Source organism: Xiphophorus couchianus, chromosome 4 (assembly GCF_001444195.1).
Source record: "Xiphophorus couchianus chromosome 4, X_couchianus-1.0, whole genome shotgun sequence".
Classification (NCBI taxonomy): Eukaryota; Metazoa; Chordata; class Actinopteri; order Cyprinodontiformes; family Poeciliidae; genus Xiphophorus; species Xiphophorus couchianus.
In genome coordinates this window covers 19,382,649-19,409,504 of record NC_040231.1, presented here as the reverse complement: position 1 = coordinate 19,409,504, position 26,856 = coordinate 19,382,649, and the positions used below count along the sequence as shown (strand labels likewise).

At 36.6% G+C, this 26,856-nt stretch overlaps 1 protein-coding gene across 3 annotated transcripts in view; it reads left to right on the top strand.

Annotated features, from left to right (window-relative positions):
* Window positions 1–26,856, top strand: part of syt7b (synaptotagmin VIIb) — a 112,000-nt gene that overhangs the window by 42,227 nt on the left and 42,917 nt on the right. For 2 of the 3 annotated variants that reach the window (XM_028014969.1, XM_028014970.1), the window contains exons 2-5: window positions 6,002–6,105; window positions 16,546–16,625; window positions 18,419–18,553; window positions 23,660–23,860. In XM_028014969.1, coding sequence (XP_027870770.1) covers window positions 6,002–6,105; window positions 16,546–16,625; window positions 18,419–18,553; window positions 23,660–23,860 — 520 coding nt within the window. The remainder of the gene's footprint in view (window positions 1–6,001; window positions 6,106–16,545; window positions 16,626–18,418; window positions 18,554–23,659; window positions 23,861–26,856) is intronic. The other variant, XM_028014971.1, reaches the window with a different exon arrangement.

Genomic DNA, 26,856 nt, shown 5'->3' with positions numbered 1-26,856 from the left:
CACTTTTATGGCATAAACTTTCTTTGCTGTGTGCAGTCCATTTTTTCAGGGGTTTTGTGCTGACAAATTTGGAGTATCTTTCTACCAATAATGAGGTAAATAAACAAAACAAAATGCCACATGGAGATTAATTAAGCAGATGCCCAGTTGTTGGCTATGTTTTGCACTTTGGAGAACCACCAAGATCTGAATAATCAGACATTTGTCTATTAGTTTGTATGTGAACGTCTACATTAGCTGATAATAGTGCAGTGTTGCATTTTCTATTGGCACGTTTAAATCTGTTGCATAAAAAAAAAAAATCAAAAGTTATGTATGAATCTCAAGTGTAGCACTTTTAAAAATATCCACACAAAGAACATCCATTTTAGTATTCAGTTAAAACATTGTTGTAATTGAATGAAACTAATGAGAATGTCAGCTGGACCAATTTTGGGATTTCAAAGGCTGTCTAATTATCTCAAATCTCACCCACCAATTTATTTTTAACATCTCATTCTGAGCTTCAAGCTGTCCAAAAGCCAGATACAGGTGATGCAATCCTGATCTTTCATACTGTCACAATATTTAAAGTGAGGCATGCTTTGCTCTGTGGTTTTCTTCTGTATAATTGGCTGCTCGGCTTCCTCCCACTAGTCGACACTCTTCTGGCACTGTGTCTGTCGTAACAGTCAGGGGTCACCTCCCTCTGTGTTGGCCCTCTCCGTGTTGTGCTGACCTACAACAAGAGATGCTCCTCAGGAGGTCCCCAGTGACTAATGGTGCTTATTCTCTGTGTCGTGCCAGGAGCTAGCACCTAGGGCTGAGTGAATAAAACACAAACAGATAAGCACAGCAGGTGGAGGGGAAGAAAATACAGTAAAAAGAAAGGGGGCACATTTGACAGAGAGATACTGGTACCCTCAAGAGAAGAAGGTATGGACTGAATTAGGACAGACAGTCTGGGGGAGTGTTTGAGTGAGAGCCTGCTCTAACTTTGCAGAATTGCGAACTTGTCTATAGTGCTTTGTAGCATGCTCCGAGTTTTCAAAATGTGCATATTGTTTTGCATGTGTAGTAAAATGAAAACAATGAGCATGTAGGACAAGAACTATTGATGGCACTTGGACTGCCCAGTGGGAATTTGACACAATAATTTGTAAGTTTCTATGAAATATTGTCCTGTGATGTTCAGATACAGTTGTTCATCCACATTGGTCTCTACTGCATCAGACGTTTCTCAAAATAGAAGTACAGAGGAAAAATTTGGAGAACTTGAGTCCAATTCTGTGCCTTTTATTTCTTAGTGTACTATGATGTATTAGTCCTTGGCTTTAGGTTATTTAGATCTTCTGTGTTTCCATTCAGTTTCTCCTCTTTCCATTATTCATCCTTTGTTGTGTTTACAGTCTCCGGTCAGTGGCCAGTATCGACGCTGTGTCAATAATATGCTACATTGAAACAACATGGGCAGGTACAAAGAAACAAGTCAAACAGACACATTTCACTGTCAAACAAACCTCTCAAAATGGAGGCCCAAACATTGTTGGTGTAATTTGTATTTAACAGTGAAGTAAGATGCATGACATGGAAATATAGTTTAAGTGAAACGTCTTGATGATTTTTTTTGTTTTGTTTTTGCTGCTTCTTTATGTGGTCCTTGTTTGTTTACTGTGTATGTATGAAAAAAACAGCAGAATTTAACAAGACTTGGAAATTAACAAACTTTAATGTTTAATGAAATGAATAATTTGAAGTTCATTATGCCTTTCACTCTGTGAAAGACTGCTTGTAGACAACAAAAGTGAGATTCATATCTTTAAAATGTTCTTCACTGGTCCTAAAGCACCATGGAACATAAAAATGCTTAGCTTCATTCACCTTAAATTCTCTGCTTTTTTCTTATTACAAAATTCTCAGCAGACCTGCGACGTCCTGCTAGGCCCTTTAAGGCCTGCCTTGGCCACTTAAGGCCTTTTCTGTAATACTCAGGTTGTTTCTAGGATAGCCGATGGCTATGCACCTCCAATGCTGTCAGGTAGATCTAGTTTTCCCCATGAAGTCTTTGTGTTCTTTAAGATAGTTGTGTCATGTTGTGTTGATGAGGAGAATCATTGAAGATTTGATAGAAAAACAAGAACAAAAGCCTTACAAAAAACCATGGGAGCACAGGGAGCCAAAGGAGAACAACAACAAAAAACCAAACACCCAAGGAGAATGACTGGGGAACACAATATAACAAGGTATAATGAGGCTTACAGGAGGGATGAGAGAGAGGTAAATAAACACAGAGTGTGAAAGCTGGAACAATAGGCTGAGCTCAGAGTAACTTATAACAAGACAAGGAGTAAATAAACAGAATAAACTAGAATCACTGAGGAAAGAGTGAATTAAAGTAAATATGATGTAATCAAAATAAGAAACTAAGGAACACAATAATAATCAAACTGGAATGAAATGATCAATACACCAAAATAACTCCTTACACTAACAGTGCACCAATCACAACTGATACCACCATCACTTTTAACATTATATGGATTCACTTGTTTTCCAGGGATAGGTCCTGCTACTGATTCAATATGTGTTTTTTTTCAGTAAGGATTGTGTTCTTGTCTGCTGGTAAAGCTTCATCAATTAGTTCTTTCTGCTGTAAAGCTTTTCGCAATTCTGTAATATCCGGTTGATTGTGATTCAGCTTCTGATTTGTGTAGATAATCATGCTCCAAGTAATTGAAACATCTACATTATCTACTGCTGCCAGTGTCCGATGGTCACGCCATTGTCAGATTCTTCCTTTTGTTTTTAAATATTGATCACCTTATTTTTTATACAAGAGTGCTGAAAAAAGTCTAAAATCATATCTGCATTAAGCTCTTACCTCAGTGGGTAGCCTCCAGCTTGAACACATTAATGTCAGCCTGCATTACTGATAGATGTATACAGTTTTTGACTCCTCCTAAATACTCAGTTGTCATCTGTCTTTTTTGTAAATACTATTCCAAAAACATTTTCTAGATCATCCATCTGTAAGAAATCCAACAAACATGAGGTGTAGATTCATCAAAGGTAACACAGAGCAGGAGCCGACTTGTAATGAGTTGCTGGGTATATGAGGGGGCAACAGCAGGTTTATTAAGGCCATTTTTCATGTAAGCACCTCCAATAATTTGTTTTATTACCATGAGTGAAAATTATTTTGAAGGAGACTCTGTTAGTACAAAGATGGGAGACAAAAGACGCATTTGACAGAGAAGCACAGCACTTCTGCCAATAACTTAACATTAACGCAACTGTGCATTACACTGCTTCTGTGCTATAAATGATCGCAGGCTACATTTGCAGTCACTCTAATATTTATAATAGTGAGAGAAGAAAAGAGCAAGAATGCTTGAGCTGTTGTTAAAGAGTCTCTGTTTACACTGGGAGCCACAGGAAGTTCACAGTGTGAAACTAAACAGCACAGCAGGTCTTTTAACTGGAAATAATTCACATTTATTTTACCTACCGTGACCTGAGATTATATCGGTGCAGCACGGACTGTTTAAAGACGAAATAGTGTTTTTCACATAAACAAATACTGAAACTTATCGGCATCTAAAATAAGGTAAACTTAAAGTAAGCACAATCATATTGAAAACACATATATTAACTTTTTAGTTCTCTCTGTAACAAGTTATATCAATGTTATGACCCAGCTTAGCCAGGGGGAAGGAGAAGTAACATTAAGGAAATCTAGATGTTAAAGGTTTATCAGTTTGGGGTTTATTGTTTGGGTTTAACAAAATAAAAAGGTAAAAAAAAAAAAAGCTACAATCAAAAGTTAGGGTCTTATAACCAAAAATACTAAATAAAACAATATCCACAAAACAATCAGAGTTGTAAACCAAAGATCTTAACAAACCAAAACTGCACCTTTTGTCCATAAGTCACAAACCTCATTTTGCTAAAATGCACATCTTTTCAGTTAAAACTTTGTCTCAAACCAGTTGTAAAACAATACAAATCTGAGTGTGATGAATTTGAAAGGTTTGTTAGTTCATGTTTACTGGATGCTTTCCAGGAACAAAGGAAACAATGAAACTGTGAAAAGCATTGAAGTGGTGGATGGTTTGGGTTGGCAGCAGTCTGACTGAAATTACAGGCCAACAGAGCAAAGGGGATCAGCCAAGAGAAAAAGTCCAAAACTGGGCTGAGAATCAAAACTGGGCAGATGATCTGACAGGGAAAATAGCTGGAAAGCCAAGTCAAACAGAGCAAGCTAAGCAGTCGACTCCAAAACTGGACAGCTTCATAAACTGGAGAGGTTAATGAGTGAATGGAGAGCGAAAAAGGGAATAGGTTAAGAGAACTGGACAGTTGGGATTGGGAATGACAAAATAGATAAGTGTGGGACAGGATGTAAAATGACTGGAGAGGTAATGAACATAATATAAAGATAAGTGAATGAGTAAACAAGCCAAACAGAGACATACAAAAAAATCCCGTTCATATAAGTAAATCCGGTATTATTGTTTGCAAGGACAAGTGACTTGCAAAACCATTTAAAAAAAATATTTGGACACAAATTCACAGACACAAGACAATTCATGAATGAATGAAAGTTGTTTATATGTTGTTGATGGATATTCACTCTCCAGCCCATGTGTTTCCTCCACTTTAAGCACGACAAGGTAAGAAAAAGAAAAAATTACATAAAACAGATGACTGACAAGATTTTCAGAGCAGGGTTGTATTTCACCAGCAGAGCAGCTCCAAAGCAGGTTGATTTGAACTCTGTGCTGGTATCTGCATCTGGGCAAATCCAAAACCATGAGATGTGACCTCCATCTGTACCTGCTCTTTGGATGTGTCATCTGCATAATGGAGTTGGATATTTACATTTATATCTACTTTTGTGAGAACTTCACTTGTTTAAATTCTTCTCACAGAGGTTAGATCTGATTATGCAAATGAAGTGGGTATGGTTGGTGAACAAACTGACAAGGCCAAACCCCAGTACAGGCTGCAGTATGGATTTTATATTTTACTTTTTTAGAGGTGAACTTGAGAGCCTCTCCTTCACAAACCTTCTATCAGATTCTGAATGCTAGGTGTATTTTTCTTAGTTTCAATCCATCTTGCTTAGTTTATACCTGATACCGCATAATTTTTCAACCAGTATGCAACATAAAATTCTAACTAGGAACAAATGTGTTTGGAGGGCAGAAAGCAACATCAACATATTTTGAACAAAACGCAATAAAAACAAACTACACCAAAATACAGAACAGGTGAATGTTTCCCAACACCATTCAATGCACAATTATAAAATGCAGCACAAATAAAATCCATAAATCTCAATTTAAAAAAAAAACATTCCATAAAGCTAATATTTAGAGGTGAAGAAGAAATGCATTTATTTTCAGGTTGAGAATATCTCGAAATAATTATAGACTGTGCTGGAGAGAAAAGAATGTGATGGTTATTAGCTCATTGTCAGCGTTGTTTTGCTTTTCTGCCTGTGCATTCTGAATTACTTAGCAAATAACTGAATGAATGTCATGCTTGGGAGGCAGTAATTGAAAGATATAGAAATTGAAAATAGAGCCCTCTGGAAAATAAATCATCTGTCAAGACAAGAACAAAGTTTGTAAGGGATTTTGGAGATAGAGGAGAGAGAACGGAGGTTGGTAATTGCATGGCTTCTGGCCTCGTGATATTTTTTTCACCCTGACATGTGCGCATCTCTCGTTGATACACGCAGGGAACATGAGCAAGGAGCTGTTTCATTGCCTTTATGTCTTTTCCCCCGCACTGCTTTTACTTTTCTCTCTTACTGATGAAAGATGCCAGATGACAAGGATGAATGGAGAAGGAAGGAGAGAAGCCATTGATCCTGAATATCCCTCGAATATGACTTTCACTAACATCAGAATGTTCATATGTGAGCACTTTAAAGATTTGGAGTGTTATATGGAATGCACTAATACCTTCCTCCATATCTGTCTTTGTCTTCTCGGTCTTTGTCTCCCCCTCTTAGGCTCAGTGTCACTCAGTGTACTCCTGCTCTCTGTTGCAGTCGTAGTGTGTGCCGTTTGGCTCGTAGCTTTATGTGGGATCTGCACCTGGTGTCAACGTAAACTGGTAAGTTACGGAACCTAACATTTAAGCTTGCATTTATTGCTCATGACAATTGTTTCTCAGTTTCTTTGAAGTATTGTGTGTATGTTGATGGCACATACACTCAGAATGTCATTCATTTTGGATTTTTCTGAGAAATCAGATCTGTTGCTTTCTTTACTCCTTATTTTAATTGCCTTATTCATGTATTTGGGGTTGTTCAGATTGATCACATGTAGTCAGTGTCTTACAGGCAGTACAAAGCATTTAGATGGTCTCATGACAAAATAGTTTTATGATGCATTTAAAAATAAGCCTGTCTGTCACTCAGTTCAGGCATTGCGAAGTTGATATGGCAAAAACACAACAGAAACATTGGCTTAAAGAAAACACTGCTTGGATGATTCCTTCCACATCACAGCTGCTTTCCTATTTCTCCTGATGTCTCTTGAAGGAGTACAGTGGTACCCTGCCAAAAATGTTAGTGGTATGTGACTCTAAATTATTCAACCCGTTATACCTGGATGTCTGGATCTTTTTGTGAAACATATCTAAAATATTCTGGAAAGTGCAATGCCATTTGACACACTACTGGCTGGCATTTTCAAAAGCAGAAAATAAATGGTTCTGTAAATATTAGCATTTCCAGTAGCACTAAAACAGTTTCCACTGTGTGTAATGCATTGTAAGGTATTTTTGGTACTTGAACTATTAACATAGACATTTCCTACTCCTGTGAATACTAAACATCTAGTCTATTAAAGTTGTTTCCCAGACACATGTTACTTTGAAGTAAGTTTCAGCTTTTGGGTTACTGCTATATGGGATTCAGTCTCAAGCAGAAAGTACCATAGCTAAAATAATGCGGACTTGACACTTTTGGGGCAGTTTTTACTTGGCCCACATTTTTCACCAAGCCATAAATTTAACATTACTATTAAAAAAAATAGGAGTAAGGGAACTCACTAAACTACTAGGAGATCTTTGTAAACAGTTAAACTTGAACCGAACCAAAAACTCAGTTTCTCCAGGGGAAGCCACTGGTTTAGGTTGCTAGTGCAGCAGAATAAAGTCTTCTATGTGCATCACATTTTCTCATAACGGCTGGCTCAGAGGCAGGTCATTCTGTACTATGTAGGACAATTTCAACCCAAACCTCATAGCATTTTGAATTAATTCTTTCCAAATCACTCTTTTACTTCATCATCTTTAGGACATTTGTTTGCATTGCAGCAAGTTTTGCAATAAAACATCCTCCATGAAGCCATGGTAACCGCACACACTGAAAATGCTAAAAGTATTCTGTCACAAGTGTGATACTCCTTATAACACAGCCTCTGTTATCTCAGAATAACTTCAACTAGATTGGCAATTAGAAAGCCACTGTTGAAGAAGATTCGCATCAAGCTTGACTAGAGTTTGTCAAAAGTCAGCCGAGAGACTCTGTGGTCAAGGGGAAAAATTATTTGGTCTGACAAGACCAACATGGAGCTTTTTCAGGCAAGATGCTAAGTGTGGCTGACACTAAGCACTGCATAGCATCACAAAACAAACCATTTCCATTGTGAAGCATGGTGGTTACTGCGTCCTATAAAGCTTGTCAAGATAGAAGATGAAATAAATGGCTCAAAGGGAAATCCTGGAGGACAATTTGTGTCCATCTGCAAGAGAACTATGGCTTTAAAGAACATTTTTCAGCAAGACAATGACGCCAATCATGCAAGTAAAGCTACACATGAATGATTTGAAGACCGGAAGGTGGAGGTTCTGGAATGGCCCAGTCAAAGCCCAGACTTGAGTTCTATAGAGAATTTGTTGCTGAATTTGAAAAGTGCTTGAAAAGGGTGAATATTAATGCAATTATTTTTTTTGTCAAATTTTTCAAATTGATTTGTAAAAGCAATAAAAAGGGTAACACATCCAAGAGGGTGAGAACTTTTCATAGGCACTGTAATGATACATCTGAACCTAATCTGAGAGACAAAGCAAAACAAAGTTCACCCTCAGTGCATCTGCAGTGAGAATTCTTCCTATTGCAGTGCACGAAGTGGTGTGCAAAGACCCAAACATAGATCAGTTGAGGCAGTGTTAAGAATTATGAAAAAATAAGAAAATGTAACAAAAGCTGCAGAAAACTTCTAGTTTTAGTTGTTTTACATGGTGAAAGTATAGTGATAGCCCAGCTAACCTGGGATAGTGTGAAACACCTACAAATACAAGAAAGGATTCTTTCAAGAAGTGATTTTGATTCTTCAGAATCGATGTATATTCTTGAAAGATTTGTGTAATCTCCTCCACTGCCAGAAGGGGGAAATGTAAAATTTTGAACTGCAGCATGGAAATATCATCCCTCACTAACCATATTCATACTGTTATGTTTCCAGAGGGATTATGAACAATTTGCTGTGAGGATGAGTTATATTTGTGTAGAAAGTCAGGCTCCTCTGTTAACACCAGTGTGACCTTCAATTGAATGTACACTCTGTTGTTGTTGTTGTTGTTATTGCTGATTTGTGCTTTGGCTGTATGTTTCCCATGACAGAAAACACCAACGTCCTTCATAAACATGTCTCTGTATGCTCAGAGCTTGTGCATCATGGTTGTTTGCCTCTAGCCCACGTCACTATGCTAATGAATCATATGTTAATGGAGACAGATCTGCACTACTGGCCACTGAAGGAGCTGTGATTTGTCCTATAAGTTTTGATGTCTGTTGTTGTCGTTTCCTAAATTCAGTCCTCCGGTCCTCCTTGCTGTTCTGCTCTCTTTTCTCTGCTTGTTTTAGTCACTGCTGCACAGCTGTTCATAAAACATGCAAAAGCTGAGCACTAACTAGGCTGTTCAGGTGAAATACATCTCTTTAAAAGACAGAGCAGTCACTATTGTTCACACCTGACAAATTGATTTGTTTTCTTTGTGCATTTTCAAGGTATCAGTGTCTCTGTCTTTGTTCTTGTCTTACCATCGTTTTTCTTGAAGAGCCTGTCATGCATTTATCTCTTTGTCACTTAATCTCCATGTTTATGTCAGGATGATTCCTTTCTACAGTATCACCCCTCTCCTATGTCATGCTATGACAGGAGACAGCATTGTTATGCTAACAAACGCTTATGGAGAAAAATTTATGGAAATTAAACACATGTAACAGCTAGAGTGATTTAACAGCATCATATTTATGAGTTGATGGTGAAAACAGCATTTGGAAAATTAACTATGTTTATCATTGTTTTGAAAACAGATCTCATTAGAAAGCATATTTTAATTTGCGTTAGATATCATTTTACATGTACATGTAATGATAAATATGGTTCATTACAAATACAATATGCAGACAGGAATCACAGTGCACTATGTTAAAATAGCTAATGTTAAACTCTGTGTTCTGATATATGCCCTGTTAGCATTCAGAGTTCATTAGATTTCTGTATCATTTAATTAACTGTCATTAGTTAAAACTATTTCTATTTCTGTTTAGTCACAACTAGTAACCGTGTTTTCCACTTTTCCAAAGCACAACCATCACCCTTTTTTTAGTTTTTTAATGCACAATAACAAAAAATAAATGATCAGAGATAAAAACACAATTCCTCCAGCTGCATCCAGCCTAGGTAGTTTTTTTTCCAACACTGCGAGCTCATAAAACCAATTATCGTTTCAACTCCCACAGAAACATGCACAGATCAGTCAGCAGCAGCACAATACCTCCTCACCTGTGGCGCAGTGCGCATGCAGGCATGTTGATTATCAGGGACCCTCCAGCTGATCCAATTTAACCATAAGAGAAAAATAGAAGAAAGTCTCATAATAAGCTTCCTCTCACCCCCCCAAAAATCTCATCTATGCAGAATTTTGCAATGTATTTCAAGCTTACAACTAGATAGTAGTTTACAAACTGAACTTGTGGTTGCCATCTCCTGTTTTTGAGATGGCATTATGTATCAAATAATTTCCAGAAAATAAGTGTGTGATATCTTTTGAATGCACAGAACCATTCTGAATCAAATTTGAGTTATTCAAGTCCAGAAGTGTATAATACTTTTTGTCATGGAATCATTTTTGCTTTCGCTGATGATCTTATGCAGCAAAGTAATTTTCTTGAACTTACAGTATGTGTTTTTTTTTCACTTTGAAGAACGTTTTGAGTTTTAATTTATGAAAGTACTTCAAGAACTTGGAGAATTCAGGGATTATACTTAGTTTTTTCTATAAATGTGGAGCACTTGATGGGTATGAGATGCAGAGCACACTCTCTCAATTTTTGCTTAAGAAATGTTAAAGTGTGAATGAAAAAAATATTTGTTTTTGATATATTGAATCTATTTACATTTTTCTCAGTCTGCAAAGGAGAAGTATTTGTTACAGTAATCCAGCTGGTCAGTAATCTTTCCACTCTGTATTTTGAGCTCCAAGTTGCTGAGGTTGGAAGGACACCTTGTCATCACCTCAACCTTTAGGTCTTCCATAGATTCTCCATCAAATTCAAGTCAAGGCTGGCTGGGCCATTCCAAAATGATAATTTTACTTTCAGTCAAAAAAGAATGTTGGGAAACTCAAATATTTCTTTATACCTAAATCTGTAAGTTAGTTAATCTGTAGCTATACGACTGTCTGGCTTCTTGCCATGGGATTTTGCAGGAGATAAAGATGGGTGGAGAGCAGGAGGAGATGTGGGACAGAAGTAGAAACTGCCATAAAGGCTTACAGACAAGCAGGAAGACAAGGTGTTGAACATCCAAGTGTGTAACAAGCACCATGACAGCACAACTTAAGAGAGCTGAAGAGCAAATCACGGTCTGTCCAATTCATCTCATGCTGCATCTTTATCATCCTCCGCACAGCTTCATTATTCTACATTCTTTTTCAAGCTTCCTCAATCTTGTCTCTTTCTGTTTTTCACATGCCTCCCTGCTTGGTCGTCTCACTCAGTCGCTCCTGTTTCTCCCCATCCTCCAGATCATCCTCTGTGTTTCTCACATCCTCCCACACACTCTCAACATTGTACCTTCTCCGCCCTTTCTCTCTCACCTGAAGATTTTATCATTCTCTTTAATGATAGATGAGCTCGAGTTGATAGTACATTCTTGACTGTTAGAAATGTGTCTCTCATTTCCTGAATCTGATATTATTCTGCGTGTTTACAGTGTAACAGCTAGATGTGAAAGGTACATATCAGGTTAGGCCCCCTGGCTTTGCTGTCTATTGACAGTGTTTGCGCCGCTGTGCATGGCATATGAGATGTGGCTTGATAAATAATGGAGTTTATTGTGTATGCATTAGAGATGGATAAACTAGAATATAAAAATAGGCTATCTGTCTGCAGGACCCTGAAAGCTGTATTAAGATAAGCATTTTGCTTGTCGTGTCTGAAAGCTTAAAGGCTCCAGGCAGCTTGACATTCGTTTTTTGAACACAAATACTCAGTTCACCTGTCAGTTCAAAAATGGTGAGTAATGTCTGTAACAAACCTGTCATGTAAAAAGTCAAACTGGCATTTTAAAAGAGAGCCAAAACAGCAAAACAGAACATATTGATTGAGGTGTTTTAATATGTTATTGACAAGTTTTGTATGATTTAAAAAAAAATCTAAATATGATGAAATTGTTCTATATTTGTTGGTTGTTTTTTTTAGGTTATTCAGATAGTCATAAATATTCATATTATTGAATTATTAAAACTCCGTTAGGTTTACAACTATTTTTTGATTGCACCTGCTTCCTTAAAGCGAGATTTTTAAGAAGCCTTTATCAGATTCAGAATGTTGGTGTTGGTCAAACTTTACCTGGATTATTGTTTTTCTACAGAACTCAAAACCTTTTGTACGTTGTTCTTCTGGTGCTTTTGTTTTGGAAAGCTGCAATGTATACTTATATTTCATTGGACACTTTGCGACAGCTGCTCTTCAGAGACTGTATTCGCTTTCATATATAATTCATGGCACACAGTTTCATTCAGCTGAGCAGGTCCTGACGTCAGACTGACCTCCTTTCAGGGTTTTGTGGCAGTACCGGATCCTGATGGTTAGCACTATCCCTGGTCCTCGGTGTGAAGCTGCTGCTTGCCTGGGACTTTTAAAATGGCATGATGTCTTCATATGTGTGTAATGCTCTCCAGGGAGCTCCTAACAATCCAAAGATGTGCTGTGAAGGTCGGCTGGGAAGTGACCTGCAAGCAGGTGTGAATATGAAAATGGTTGTGCCCTGAAAACATGTACTAGAGAAACTAGATTAGGACAAACAGGAAAAGATTTAGGACAGAAGTGAAATTCATATCTATTCAGGATTTACCATTTTAAAAATTAAAGGTTATTTAGGATTTTCCCCCTTTTTCCATAATTAGACCTTAAAGTAACCAATCAGAAAGAAAAGTAACCAAGGGCCTTTTATACAGAAAAGGACTGCAGAGCATAACACCACAAATGCATCAGTACAACCAGGTCACTGAATATCAGCATCATTTTCACCAGGAGCAAACTGTATAACGCAATAGCCGTTATAAATATCTTCTGACAAGTGCAGCGCCAAGATCAAGTCTGTGGCTCGCCTCTTCAGTGTTGTAGTAAAATACACAGCATATAATCCACACCTGCAACAAGCTTCTACATGTCCATGTCAATGCCAATAATATTGAAAAGCTATTGTTAAATAAAGTTTGGGAAAAAAGAGATAAATAAGAACAACACTAAGGCATATGGAATAATACATATTTAACATTTTAAAATATTTTTAAGGAACAATGTACATCAGTTCATAATTCACATGTTCCTGACTTGATGGAAAGTAATACCGTTCCGATCCTTGACAAGCTGAGAGTGTAAAATAAAAAATATAAACAAGTAAACATGATTGCTAAAGTTACATGAGCATAAATGAAAAGATAATTAAACAAGAAACAAAGCTAGTTTTGGAGAATATACAACTGGCCCTATCTAAATTTTATTGTTTTATTAGTCACCAGCCACTACTTCACAGATTTCCAGAACAGTCTTTTAAGTTGTATTAAAACATTGTTTTTCCTGAAATATTAAAACTTAAAGGCTTCCTACATCAAAGGCTTTATTTAAGTGAAGGTGGCCTACTATGTCACCCAGTGCTATATAATTTACTTATGATACTACACAGATAAAGAAAAAAAAAAACTTCCAGTTTCAGTAGAATAGGGTTTCTGAGGTCAAAATGGCATAAAGCAAAATAAAGTACTAATATTCAATCTCGAGATGTGATTTGAGTTACCTATCCCACAAAATCATTGTTATTAAAGAGTAAAACACTACAGATGAAATGAAGTTGTCAAACCAAGTGCTAGATCTAATGTTTTATTCAAAGTCCATCTCATAAAAAGGTGAGATGATATATAAACTATTTTATGTCTTCTTTTTAAATATGCTCTCAGTTCTTATTAATCCTCTGTATGTCAGCAAAGAAGACATTTCTATCACTGACCAATTTTTTTAACATGATCTTTTTTCAGTTGTGATGGTTTTTGAAACGGTCACAATTGATGTTCTCTCTTCTAAAATATTAAGTGGTAGATGATGCATAAATATTAATCATTCTGGTCAGATTGTACGTTTGTTTAGGGGGTTCATATCATCCACTCTGATCACTTATAAAGAAAATAACAATGAGCATGAAAACCTTAAATGCTTACATGACAGTGTCTTAGCTTGTTATTAGATTAAGAAATTGATCAGTATCTAAGTTGAAGAAACCAAACATTGACTAAAAACAGACTGAAGCGATCATATTGGAAAAGTAAGGAAAGGAATAGATGGTGTCTGAAGGAAATTAGTTATGAGTGCTATTTTTCATTGAAGAACTGCACCCATAACTCCCCCTATAACGGGTAAAATCAACTCTGAGTAATGCCCGGAATATTATATTACATAGAATTTCTTTATAAAGCCGCAGAAATACTGTATAAGAAAGATCAGTGTTAAAAAAAGAACTTTCAATAGAGTTTAAAGACTTAATTTGCTCCCACCAACTACTCCTCTCAGTCTGGACTTTCAAGATTTAATAGCACAATTTGTTCCACGTTTTGAAACCCTTGTGTTAAAACTTGATTACAGGGTCCCATAGAAATGCAAAAATTGATAAAATAGCTTCCCAGAAACATTAGACAGAAGGAACCTTTCTTCAGTTCTTCACCTTTAAAGTCAACTCCTATTTTTGCTTCCGTTTGTGCTGCTGGGCAAAGTTTTTATCAGAGTTCCTACTTAGAACAACAGTAACTTACCAGCTTCATAAGGAGTTGTGTGTTTTTTTTTTTTGCCATCATTTTTGTATATTTGATTGGCCAAACAAGTTGGATGCTCTCCCATCACTTACTCGATTTAAAAATAAGTTTACTTTGCTAGAGTTGACATTTTACTTTACCAAATTGGAGCAGTATGCAAAGATGCACATCAGTTTTTAATTTAGCAGAATTAAATTCAACAGGTTTTGTAAACACAGGCCAAACAAACAAAAATATTAAAAATATATTTTTTTTACACAGTGGCACAGCCTTGCTTTTTTCCAGAATGATAGTACTGATGTTAATAATAATATTAGCAGAGAAGACTTCAAACTGGGACAGATGTTTGGAAGCATTTCTTCAGACAATCTGTAAATTTCTTTATCCCACGATAATCTGTAAAGCTCTATTTAGTAGTTTGTAAACAATTAACATCTGTTTGAACCTAAATAGATGGTAATCAGTACTTTGAAATGATGAAGAAATGCCAGAAAAATGCATTTTAAATCGTATTGTGCCATTTTTAAGTTAAACGTTGAAACACTTTGATACGGTGCACGTGGAATTCATTTTAATTATGTATGTCTTTCACATGGCAGAAAATTATTCAACAACTTCACTCATACTTACAGTCATGCCTAACTTCTCTAATTTATAAACAGATATCATGTCTCTAATTCTCATAAGCCTCCCTCATAAATGCACCTTTTGTTGTGAACAGTTCAGGATAATCTTTGCTGTTTGTCATATTACCAGATCACTCCTTTAAATTTAAATCGTCAGACATGCATCATAGAGTATTTGTAGAATATAGATGTAAAATGATGTCAAAAGTGTCGTATGTAATTTAAACTTCAAGTTGATGAGGAAAAGGTTTAATTACAGCAACAGATGTAGCAGAAGTCCCTCATGAGGTTCAGCTTCAGAAGGTTACTTCCTTCTATTTTACTGTAGCAACATATTTTTTACAAGAACTACATGATACATTTCTCTCTCTCTCTTTCTCTGATTGCTGTCGACACTCTGAGTAAAAAAGGCCTAAGTAATTCAGTAAGAAAAAGTTTTGTGTTTTATTCCTCAAGAGTTCAGTGAACATGGAGTTCAGTAAAATATGCAGGTCAGTGACTGTAACTAGAATTGAAAGCAAAATCCAGTAAGTTGCAAAAAGAGCCTTCAGCCCTAAAAACTGTTTCTAATTTTTAATACCGTTTTTTACTATGTTAGATTTTATTCTAAGACTTTTAGTGTAAAATGTAAACATAGCGTAAGGGTTTAAAAGCAGGGAGAGCTTTACTCATAATTATCTGTTTCCACAAACTGATACCATGGTATATCGTACTGTACTACTAACGTAACCAGCATAATGTCTCGATGGCTCTCAATTTTTGTAATTTTGCTGACTCTTATTAATATTTATAAAGGCCAAAAGATTTAAAGTGAATGTTACTATTTTTACATATAATTCCTAAGAAGAAACCACTACATGCAGCACAGTTAACATCAGAAGTGAGACAAAGTCTTTGATTTGCATGTCAAAAGTAGGTTGAGGTCTTTTCACCTTTCTGTTGAAACACTCTCTCTGCGTGGTTTAAGAGCTCAAATCTTTTCAAGTCAAAAGGTTCAAGTCATGTCTTACATTTTTTTTGCAAATTTGTCAAGGTGTGTCTAAAAGTTATTCAATTTATGACTTCAAAATTCGACTCAAGTTCACACCTCTGACCAAACTTATCCTTAGGATTTCTCACCTCTTCCAGAACTAAAGTGATCAGAAGGAACCTAGATGCCTATGTGTGAGCTCAGTTTTACTGCTGTGCCACCTCTGTAGGGTTTTATGAACATATCCCATGGAGTTTAAACACTGACTGACTTATGTGTGTCTGATTTACAGATGGATTGGATAGCATTTTGTTTCATCTCTGTAAAGATATGTTTGTGCATGTTCCATTCATCTCAGAGTGTGTTTTTGCATCTCATTAGAGTAAAGTGGTCTCTCGTCACCTTGATCCTCTGAAGCGTGCCGCCAGCCTGGCATCCAACCAGATCTATTACTCTTCTCTCATTTATCATTTTGAACCACACTTGATGGAATCTGATGCCGTTCTAAAGCCTACATAATGAACACTTCACTTGCAAAAAATGCAGTTGTACAAATCATTCGCAGCATGTCTCTAAGGTCTGTCTCTCTCTTGTCCCTCTCTATCTCTGTGTCTCTGCTTAACGTCTTTTCAGGGGAAGAGAAATAAACCGGGGATGGAGGCTGCCAGCTCTCCAGAATCTGTGAGAGGTCGAGGAGAAAATAAAGCCATCAAGTAGGTGTCAGAGAGGGAGTAGATGTGGACGCATGGAAATGACCCATGATGTGGTGATAGTTTCAGATTTTCACCGCCAATTTCTGATTGCAGAGCTAATGTATAGTAATAGTGTATATGTAATGTGATTGCTCCCTGCATGGTGCTGAAGGGCCGCCATGAAATGATACTGTTTAAGTAGAAATACATTTTCGAGGACGATCAATTAAAAAAAAATAATCTTAAGGCACAAAGTGTAGAGAAATTAGTTTTTTCAAGTTGTCTGAAGAACAGTGGTCAGCGGGGTCATGGAAAACATTTTCTAAACAAAACTATGGCTGAATTCTCCTGTAACAGTATGACTCTGAATAAACTTCCCCTTCCGCTCCCTATAGGAGCGTTTAACCAAGCTGGTGACAACCATGAATAGGGGCTGCCAGGTTTTTGTTGTACGAATCTCTAACACATTGATGAGGGGCCTATGTGATAAGTGAATAATCTGTTAAATGGTCAATATGTCTTCTTTTTTTTTCAAATTTCTAACATCTAATCCAATTAAAAACACAAAAAAGTCAATCATAGAATAAGTTTTTTGCTAATGGCTGGGAGGTATTGGTAAGCCACAAATTCAAAAGCAGGACACATTTTAAAGGCTCCTATCCTCTCCAAAGATAAGAGTTACTGCCATCAACATTGTTTCCACTAAGAAATGTTCAAGCAAACACAAAGCATGAATGTAGTACATATTGAACAAATAATCATTAGTTCCATTTATTGGAAACATCTGATATCCGAGAGGATACATTTTAAAAATTAAATCTTTTCATAATATTAATATTATTACAGTTGAGACTGCTGAAAACTGACAACATCCTTTGTCTTTTTTTCTTTGAAATTTTAGAAGTTCTCCTCAATTACAGCAATAATACTCATCACTGATTCATGATCAAATGGCTTTTATTGAGATTTCTCATCCTTTTCATCAGTCTTTTAATAGGGAGCTGTAAATTAGTAATACAGTATCCATCCATTAATTGGAAGACTGTTGGCTCTGTGTGTCAAAATGTCCTTGAGCAAGACACACAGCCACACTTCATGCAGCTGAGGGACGGTTACATTAAAACAAGAAATGTAACCGCTTATAGGCGGCTGATTTATAATAATAGGATCTTTATCTGGAGTAGGTTAGGGTTGGTTTCAAAAGTACTGTAAAGTGATCTGTTGAAAAAAATGTAACATAAGAGTAACAAATATGGGTGTTAAGGTTCGTTGTATACAACAAGTCAGATTAATCGTTTTTTAGTTGCTGTTTTTAAATTTTCTCAGTCTGTTTCATAATAAGTGTGATTTTTGTGAAGATATTTCGCAATTCTAATGTTTAATGTCTAAGCTGTAATTATATTACAGATTTTTTTTATTATTTATTTTCAGAAAAGCATCATATTATTACTTATATGTAATGATTGTTATAATTTCATTTTTTACCATATGGTTTTCTTCTGGCCTGTATTTTTCTATTTCTAATGTTCTATAACGATCCTTGCAGCAATCCTCGTCCTCCATTATCATCTTCTTTAATTGCTCCAGCCCATTCTGTCATTATGTTTAACATCAAACATCAAGTCCAGTTTTTATGCTATTATTACTTCATACTATTGTTGTTTACTTTTCCCTGTTTATCACATCCTTTCTCTCCATGCTGGTTTTTTTTTAGACACTTCACTCATCTGTGGATGTTTTCTTTCTTTATAGCTGCCTGTCACTGTTTGACGCTCTCAGATGTCTAACCTTTTGCTGTCTCTCTCTGGCTGCAGCGATCTAGACAGAGACTTTTGGAATAACAATGACAGCAGCAACGTGCAGCAGAGGTGGAGCTCCTACCCGCCCAAGGAGTTCCTCCTAAATATGTCTCCCTATGCTCCCTACGGAGACCCTCGCCTCACTCCCAAGTGAGTCCTGGTCGTGGCTGGTAAGGGACCCCTCAGTCTGGGCAGGGCTGTCATCAACAGGGGCTGCAACAGTAAAGAAGTTATTTTATTCATGTGTTTTGCTGCTCATGGCTGACAAAATGCCCAAATTTTCTTCAAATCTAATTCAAATGATAGTCAATTCATCATTCTGAACATTTAAAAGGTCACTGTAATATCCCGCAGAGGAGTGGAAAAAAAACCTCATTTTGTAACGCTGCCTGGCCATTTGTCTTTTAACAGCAGTCTCCTCTCATCCCTGATAATCCTCATGTTTCTACATTTGGGCATGCAGTGGTGTTTAGTATGCACTGCTGGCCATGCAGCACCTGATAGAGATGTGCAGCTCCATCCCTTAATATTGCTGTGATTCTGAGGACTGCTCAAACACTATCAGACACATAACCATTTGTTTAAATGGCATTTATATTAGAAGGTGGTGTTCCTATAGAACAAAAATAGTCAACATAATTCACTGATCCCATACATAACACCGGAAATCTACAATAAAACTGAAATTATGAATAAAATAAAATGCAAAATATGTTCTTCCTTTGACACCTAAGAAATTTCCAATTCAATTTAATCAAGAATCACAGATTCAGGCTTGACAGGGAAACATTTTCTATGAAATACATATCCACTGACAATGGATTGTTACAGTAACATTTTATTTAGCTTCAGAAGAGCATACATGCCCTGCAAGTGAAAATGTTTGACAGTCCCATTGCTTACAGCCCTGTGAGCCTCACCAGACCTTCTTTGGCTTTCACCTGCAACCCATGGAGAGATATCATGGAGACAGATAACCCTCAAAGCAGATTTCACCGTTTTGCATTTTCCTCATATTTCATTCAACGGGTCAATTAATTTCTTCTCAAAACACCGTATCTGCTCAATTATAATAATTATAAGCAATTAGATTCTCCACTGAGGGTTGACTGTCTTTTTAAAATTTGTTTCGGGTCAGATTAAACAAAGAGCTTGACATTTGCAGAAGTGTACTTATTGGTTTTCTGGAGGAAAGTTGGATCTGAAAATGAATGCTTCTCTTCTGCAAAATGTTTTTAATTAAATATGAAGCCACAGCAAACAAATTATAGGACTTTAACATAAAAATTGGAAACAAATGAGCTTTCTGAGCCTTCCAGGTGTTTAAATTATGGCAGCCCCAAGAACTAAACCCAGTAGTTTCTGAGAAATTACAGCACAAGCATAAAATTATTGTTATTCACTCAGAGCTCCTTCAACTGTTTTCAAATTTTAAGTGACTCTCAAAAGTGTAAACACCACTGTTAAGGTGCTGAGATCTTATGATATAAAAAGGTTCAATCAAAAAACAAACAAAACAAAACACACTGCATGTTGCTGCCATGTCTCACTGTGATTACAATGTTTTTTGAGTAAACATAAATTATATTTTTGTTGTTTTTCCCCCAAACATACCTTTTTAACTCAAATATTTCCATGTGATTTTATCAGACCGTAGCAAATTATTCTATGAGGATTGGAGAGATTTTATACTTTCTGTCTTCCAAACCTACTTCTGAGTCCTAGCTTAAAGAATACAGGAGATTGGTGTCATCTGTAGAACAGAACCAGAACTCGTTGTAAAGTTCATAAAGCTCCTTAAGTGTTGAGCTCTTAGCACCTTTCCCAACCAGTTTCAGTCTTCTCTTTCAGTCAGTTCTTTTAATATCAGTATTGTTTTCAATGTCCGGATTGACTGTGACATGGGATACAAATAATGCGTCCTTGGAGACAAACTTTATTTCAGGTTTATTAGGTTTGAACTCAAATCAAAAAGTATTTCAGCAAAGTTAGTTTTTATGTGAACACTTACATAATCCAGACTACTAGTGCTTGATTGTTTTTGCTAAACATTTTATTATTGAATTGAATTATGCAAGATAAGTATCACATAACCTGCTACAAATTTTGAAACAATTTATCATATTATTTGCAATTTTAACCAGAGTGTGTACACTTTTGAGAATCTCTGTATACTTTCAATATTTTAATCTAGCTAAGCAGCATTTGTGCAGATTTCGAGTATTTTTTGCTTTTTTTTTTGTTTGTTTTCAAGCTGAACACAAAAACTAGTAATTGTAGGAAGTTTTGGCAGAAGGATTTTGTTCCCTCTGAACAGCTCTCCTGGTATGTTGCCAGTCTTCATGCCAAGTGCACCAAGCAGCTGGCCATAGTTCTACAATCAATCTTATATTCTGGCTCTCCACCAGAAAACAAATGTGCACATTTCTTGAAATATCCATCTGTTCTTTACGCTGTTCTTTAATTTTGCTTTTCACAGTTTCTTTTTATTTCTCTGTGTTTGTATGTGTGAGGTCTTTATGTTTTCCTGTCTCACCTCTTCCTCCCCTCGCTCTGTGTTTTCTGCTTGTTGTAAGTACTCCCACTTTAGCTCGTAGTACTCTAAATGCTGTAAGGCTTCCTGATAGCCCTCCTGAGTCTAGTCTGACAGAGCTCTGTTCCAAAAGTAGTGCCTCCTTTGTAAACAGCAGAGCAATTAGGTGTTTGGATGGTTAAAACGTCTGCTACCTATCAGCCTCCACTCCATCATTTAGATGCATCTCACATGATCACCAAGGCATCAGGTGAACCTGCTCATTCTTATCCTCTCTAATTACAACTCACTTGACTCTTTCAAAACCTCCAGGTGATCAATTACTCCGTCTGTGCACTGACGCCGAAAATATTGTAAACTCAGCGAGGAGTGGTGATTGCAGCCTTTGTTATGATGGCGTTGCATTAGGCTATCAATGTGAGTGCTTAGTTTTGATTGGCATTTATTAACTGGTGAGAGTGTCATTTCTGAAGTGATCCATTACCCACATGTTAAATTACTGCAGCACGTTTATTTTGTTTTTGCAGAACAAATATACAATTTAGAGGTCAATTGGAAGGCAAGAAAAATTACTAGAGATCTTCTTTAAGATCACTCTAAATGTGCTAACCAAATGTACCCTTTCACTAAGTAAAATACTTATTGTCTAAGTGTTAGAGACACCGTCCTGTTGTGCAGCTGTTGTCGTGTGGTTTGTTTTTACTCCAAAGGTCCCGTAATAAAGTCAGCGTTCAGTCTGTACTCGTCTCTGTGGCTCTCCGTCCAGGTCAGCAGGTGTGGATTTGTAGCATGCTGAGTAATATGTATTCTTTTCTTGCAGGGAGTCATTGGTGGTAAACATTAGATTAAAGCATTGCAGGTGTGTGAGATTACAGACATTAGTGCTGTGTGCTCTCATCACCTGCATGTGCAGCCTTAAAAACCTAGAATGATGCATCAGCATAATTACGAAGCCGTGCGGCCCACTTCAACCAGCCAGCAGGTCAATCATCGCCATAGCTTTGCGTGGTGAAATTGGCCCATTTCTCTTTATTTACAAGTAAATCCCTGAGAACTGTGGAGCTTGGAAAATCATAAGTTTCCCATATGTTCCCACAGAAGAGTCGCGGAAAAACGTACTAAAACTTATTTTCTGCTTGCAATCGTTTACAGAAAACAAAATATCAACTACTTTTTTAAATGCTTCTAGTTTTAAAGTACTGTGATGGTACAAAAGGTAAGTACACCTGCTTTCAGTTTTAATTTTCTACATTTGAGACACCAAAATCATCTTAAAATCAAGTAAATGTAACCACTTTAAAACAACTGAACCATGCTATTGGTTGTCTTTCAAGAACTAAGTAAAGCGTTAAGGGGATATTACTTGCCTATTCTTGGTTTCGATAGTTTTTGGGTGTTTGTTTTTTAATGAAAGAACTTATTTGAAAACTATCGTTTATTTTATTTATTTTTACACAGATTATTTACTCAGATATTAAAAATCATGTGACGATCTGAAAATTTTAGAAGGATCGTCACATGAAGTAAAAATGGAAGAAATATGTAAGAATTGGGGATACTTTTTTATTGCATCAGCACAGATCTTTATAAAATGGCTGCTTCTGCCCTTAAATCTGAGAAGGATTGTATGAACAAATTGGAGTTAAAAAATGATCACAGAAAATTTGCAAATTCGCCAAGGTTTAGACCACATATTGTTCTGAAAACTATTACAAGTTTTAAGTTATATCCAATATTCTACAGATCTCAGTTACCATAGTAAATATTTGTGGTACAGTTTGTGCAAAAAAAAAAAAACTGTATGATTTTATGGTTTTAAAAAAGTACAGGAAGAAAGTAAAGGAAGTTGTTTCTAACATCATGCAACTAAGTAACAGTTTTGTGTTCCTTTAGACACCTGACGCCAAAGTGGAGCCATTAACTAGTTTTTGCACTGGGTGAAGACTGTAATAAGCATTTTAGGCAACACACTTCATACCAGTTTACAAGCTGATAACAAAACACAAGTTATTTTCTGCTTGCTTTGTAGCAAGGCGCCTTGAATTCCATCCGTCGACTATAAACACCTCAGTTTCCTAGAGTAATTCAGAGTAAAATGTAAAGCCATCCGACAGCTCATGCTGGGCCACAAAACTGGGTCATACTTCAGCATTACGATTCCAGAAACAGCAGCAAGACTATAGCTGCTACTGGAGATGAAAATCACTTACATGTCAAAATGAATAAGGCAAACCAATGATAAACTGTGGACCAAAACTTTTCTTTTGAATGCGAGAGACTGACTATGAGACAAAAAAAAAGAAAAGAAAAAAAAGATGATTTCTTCAGGTGATTGCTGCTAAATGATCCCGAGGTTTGTTTTAGGTTTTCAGCTTCCATTTCTGTACTTTGGGTTAGTGTTTGTTAGGTGGAACATGTTTTGAGTCGTCTGTGGTTGTGTTTGCCTGATTTTAAGATCTGGGAATAAGCTGATGATTTTTATAAAGTCCTGCTACATAAGACATTGACATTGAAAGAAGATTTACCTACCTTTTTACCAGAACTAAAAGATAAAATTTGAGTCTCATGAAATTTACTCCTACCACTTCAACTAACTTAACTGAAAACTCTTTTACTCTCCGGCCTTGTACGTTTGTGCGTCTGTCTCTCGTCAATCCTCTCTTGATCCTTTCTTCTCGTCCAACCGTGTCTGTTTGTCCGTGGTCCCACATCGTATCTTCCAGTGGGGCTGTGGATAAGGGTGGGCAGGGCGGAGCTGGACCCTCACCAGGGGCCAGTGACAGCGGGGGTGGCGCTTGCTCCAGTACAGGAGCTGTGCCAAGTCGCAGCGACAGCATTCGGAGCATGGTGACGGGGGGCAGCAAGGCCGGGCGCTGGCAGACCGTCCAGAGCCACATGCATACCGGAGCCCTGCGGTTTAGCAAGTGAGTGGCACATGGTGACATGGGGTACGCATGAGGGGCTACAGTGGGCACAACAGGAGCATGGTTTGGATATCACAGACATGAGTTTGCAAAAGTAGTATGAGTGGAACACTTGCATGTGCTCTCAAAGATTAAGGTAAAGCTACGTTTACATGACAAGTCGGCTCTGACTGATCTCCAGATTGAAAAAAAGAGTATCAAGAGTATCGAATAAAATAAATACTACCTGAAGGTTTGAGAAACTGAATGTCTGTTCATTTGCGGTCATCTAAGCTCTGACTGTGTTTATCAAACCAAAGTGAGAATTTGCATTTTAACTACGACGAGAGGTCATATTTTCAATGTAGGCTTTGGTAAAATTGGTAAAACAATGCTTTATTTTCTTTAGAAGCATACCCTACAAACACTGGATATGCACTGATATGTTTGTTTTAGCTTGTATCAACATGCCTTTGCTTTGTGTACATTATCATCTGTGTCAGTTTAGGGCCTTTACTGTGTTGAGAGCCTGAGCTGACAATGCTTCATACATGGTGGTGCTATTGCAGCTAGAATTAGCACCAGAAACCACAGCAGTAATATTTAAAAAAAAAAAAACAGTGTACTTGTAATCAATGCTTTATGCATGTTATATTTGGAAAAGTCTATTTCTGACCACATCTTATGCAGATGTGGACCAAGGGATGAAAAAACTTCCACCTCTAATTTTAATCAACCCTGAAAACCGCGTTTCAAAATCAGTTGATGACTTTTTATGCACAATGTTTCTGTCTTTTCAGTCTCATTTACACTTTATTTAGACACATTGCAATGTTTTCTTCTTTCTACCATCACAACCAAATCCTCCCTGGGAAGTAATATGCAATATGTAATCACTGTGCTGTTTTAAGAGATATTTGTTACTCATACATTTTTAGAATGTACTCCAGTTTGCATATGATGTTTACGAGTTAGTTGTCCCATTTACAAAAGATAATTATTTCCACAGAAATTTAAATATCAAATTTTAAGATCAAATTTCTATACAAATATTAATATACATATAATTTAGTTTAATTATTCACTCAACATAAATTATCTTATTTATTAGTTACATTTTGAAGTTACCAATAAGCAACATATGTGGATGACTATTACTTTTAATACATTTGTAATTATAAGTTGTTTAGACTTTGATTGGTTTTTTGTTTTGTTTTGGGGTTTTTTTAAGAAAAGTCTGCCCAGGACGCAATGCATTGATTTGCATTACTTCCTAACATTTCTCTGTTTCGTTGCCTAGTTTGCACATAAGGCTTGTTTGAGAATGATGCAACAGCTTCTTGGTTCTTTAGAAAAGGGTGATCATGTCCACAGGAAATGCCATTTTGCTAAAACAATGCACCCACATAAAGTAATCATAGTTACTTTAATTGTTTTCTCTTCCTTTTTTTTACATTTCTTTAACAAACACAATATTAAAAGTATTAAAAGTTTCTAGAAGGAGTTTTAAAAGCAGGTGAAGCCTTTCCTAGACTTTTTATGGCCAATAAGTGAAAGCACAAAAACACATGCATGTTCTCTTCTGGATGGGAGTGAAAATCCTTTCCGGTTGCATGGACCGAACCGCTATGCCTGCACTCACTGTGATAGTGTGGTATGAATACCGTTACACATTTACTGCATGAATAGGTCGATAATAAATCTTTGTGGATATATCCTGATCTGTAAAGCGGAGCAAAATAAAGTGTATGACAAACGGGTACAGCAGAGTTCACTGCAGAAGCTCCACATGTAAACCTCGCTTTCAGTTGTTATTGTGCAACTCTTCATTATAATACTCTGTCTCCTTGAGACAGTTGAATAGACAGATTAGAAACTGACTTTAGAGTTATTACTTCCCCCTTTACTGGACTGAAGACACTCCACACATAATGATTAAATCATGCGTAGCTGCATAACTCATCTGTTAAACAATCGAGATACACAGATGTAAAATAAAAACAAGCCTCACATGAACATCACTCACCAATTATGCAGTTAACTTTCTCATCCCATGAAAGAAAGGACAAGCAATTGTTTCTGAATTTCTGGGCGTTGGATGTCTTCGCTTGACTCTTTTGTATACTGTATATAATAACAAAGCTCTCAACCTGTTTAAGTGAAGTGAACTTAACTTGTTTTAACTTGTGTGTGTACATTTTTGACAAGCTGTAAGATTGCATATCTGCATCTTAACTTGAATTTCATAAATGAAGTTGTGACATGCCTTTCCCTTGTCTTTTTGTTCTGTTTTCCTTTTTTGGTTTCTCTGTATTTCCATTTCTCCTCTTGGAATTGGTATCTATTTTTGGGCATTTACCTCTCCTCTCTCTGCCTCTCCTACACTCTCTTTTCACACTTCTCTGTCAGGATTTTCATTTTTTTGTTTTTTGCAGTCTCGTTGTTTTTTCACCCTCCTCAATTTCCGATAATTACGAAATCATTCAAGGTTTATAGTCATCTTAATTGACTTTCAAGCAAGAAGAAATTTGAAAATAACCCTCTAAGTCACTAATGGGATTCAGCAGATCAAAAGAGCTCATTGCTTCGGGCTTCTGAATAAGTGGCTGTTGCCACATATATTATTCAAAAGATGACAAAAACATATGCCGCCTTAACAGATGAATAGACACAGGAAATCCCTATAAGGAAAGGAGTATCTGTTTTATTACCAGTACCTTTTCCAAATGAGAAAAATCTGTGTCAGATTTGTGTCACTGGACAGACCGGCACAATTTATCAGGCCAGAGACTGGCTCCCAGATGTCTGGCCTAATGTCACCATCAATCCAGACAGATTTATTAATTTTTCATTATGTCACTTAAGATAACATGACTTTTGCACCTATAAGTATTTCAAAATGTTAAACTTGTCGGCTGATCTTTTTATTTATCGTTCATTTTGATCATAGCATTTATTTGTTTTGGTTTGCATACTTAAATACAGATGTACTATAATTATTCTTTTTTCCAAGTGTT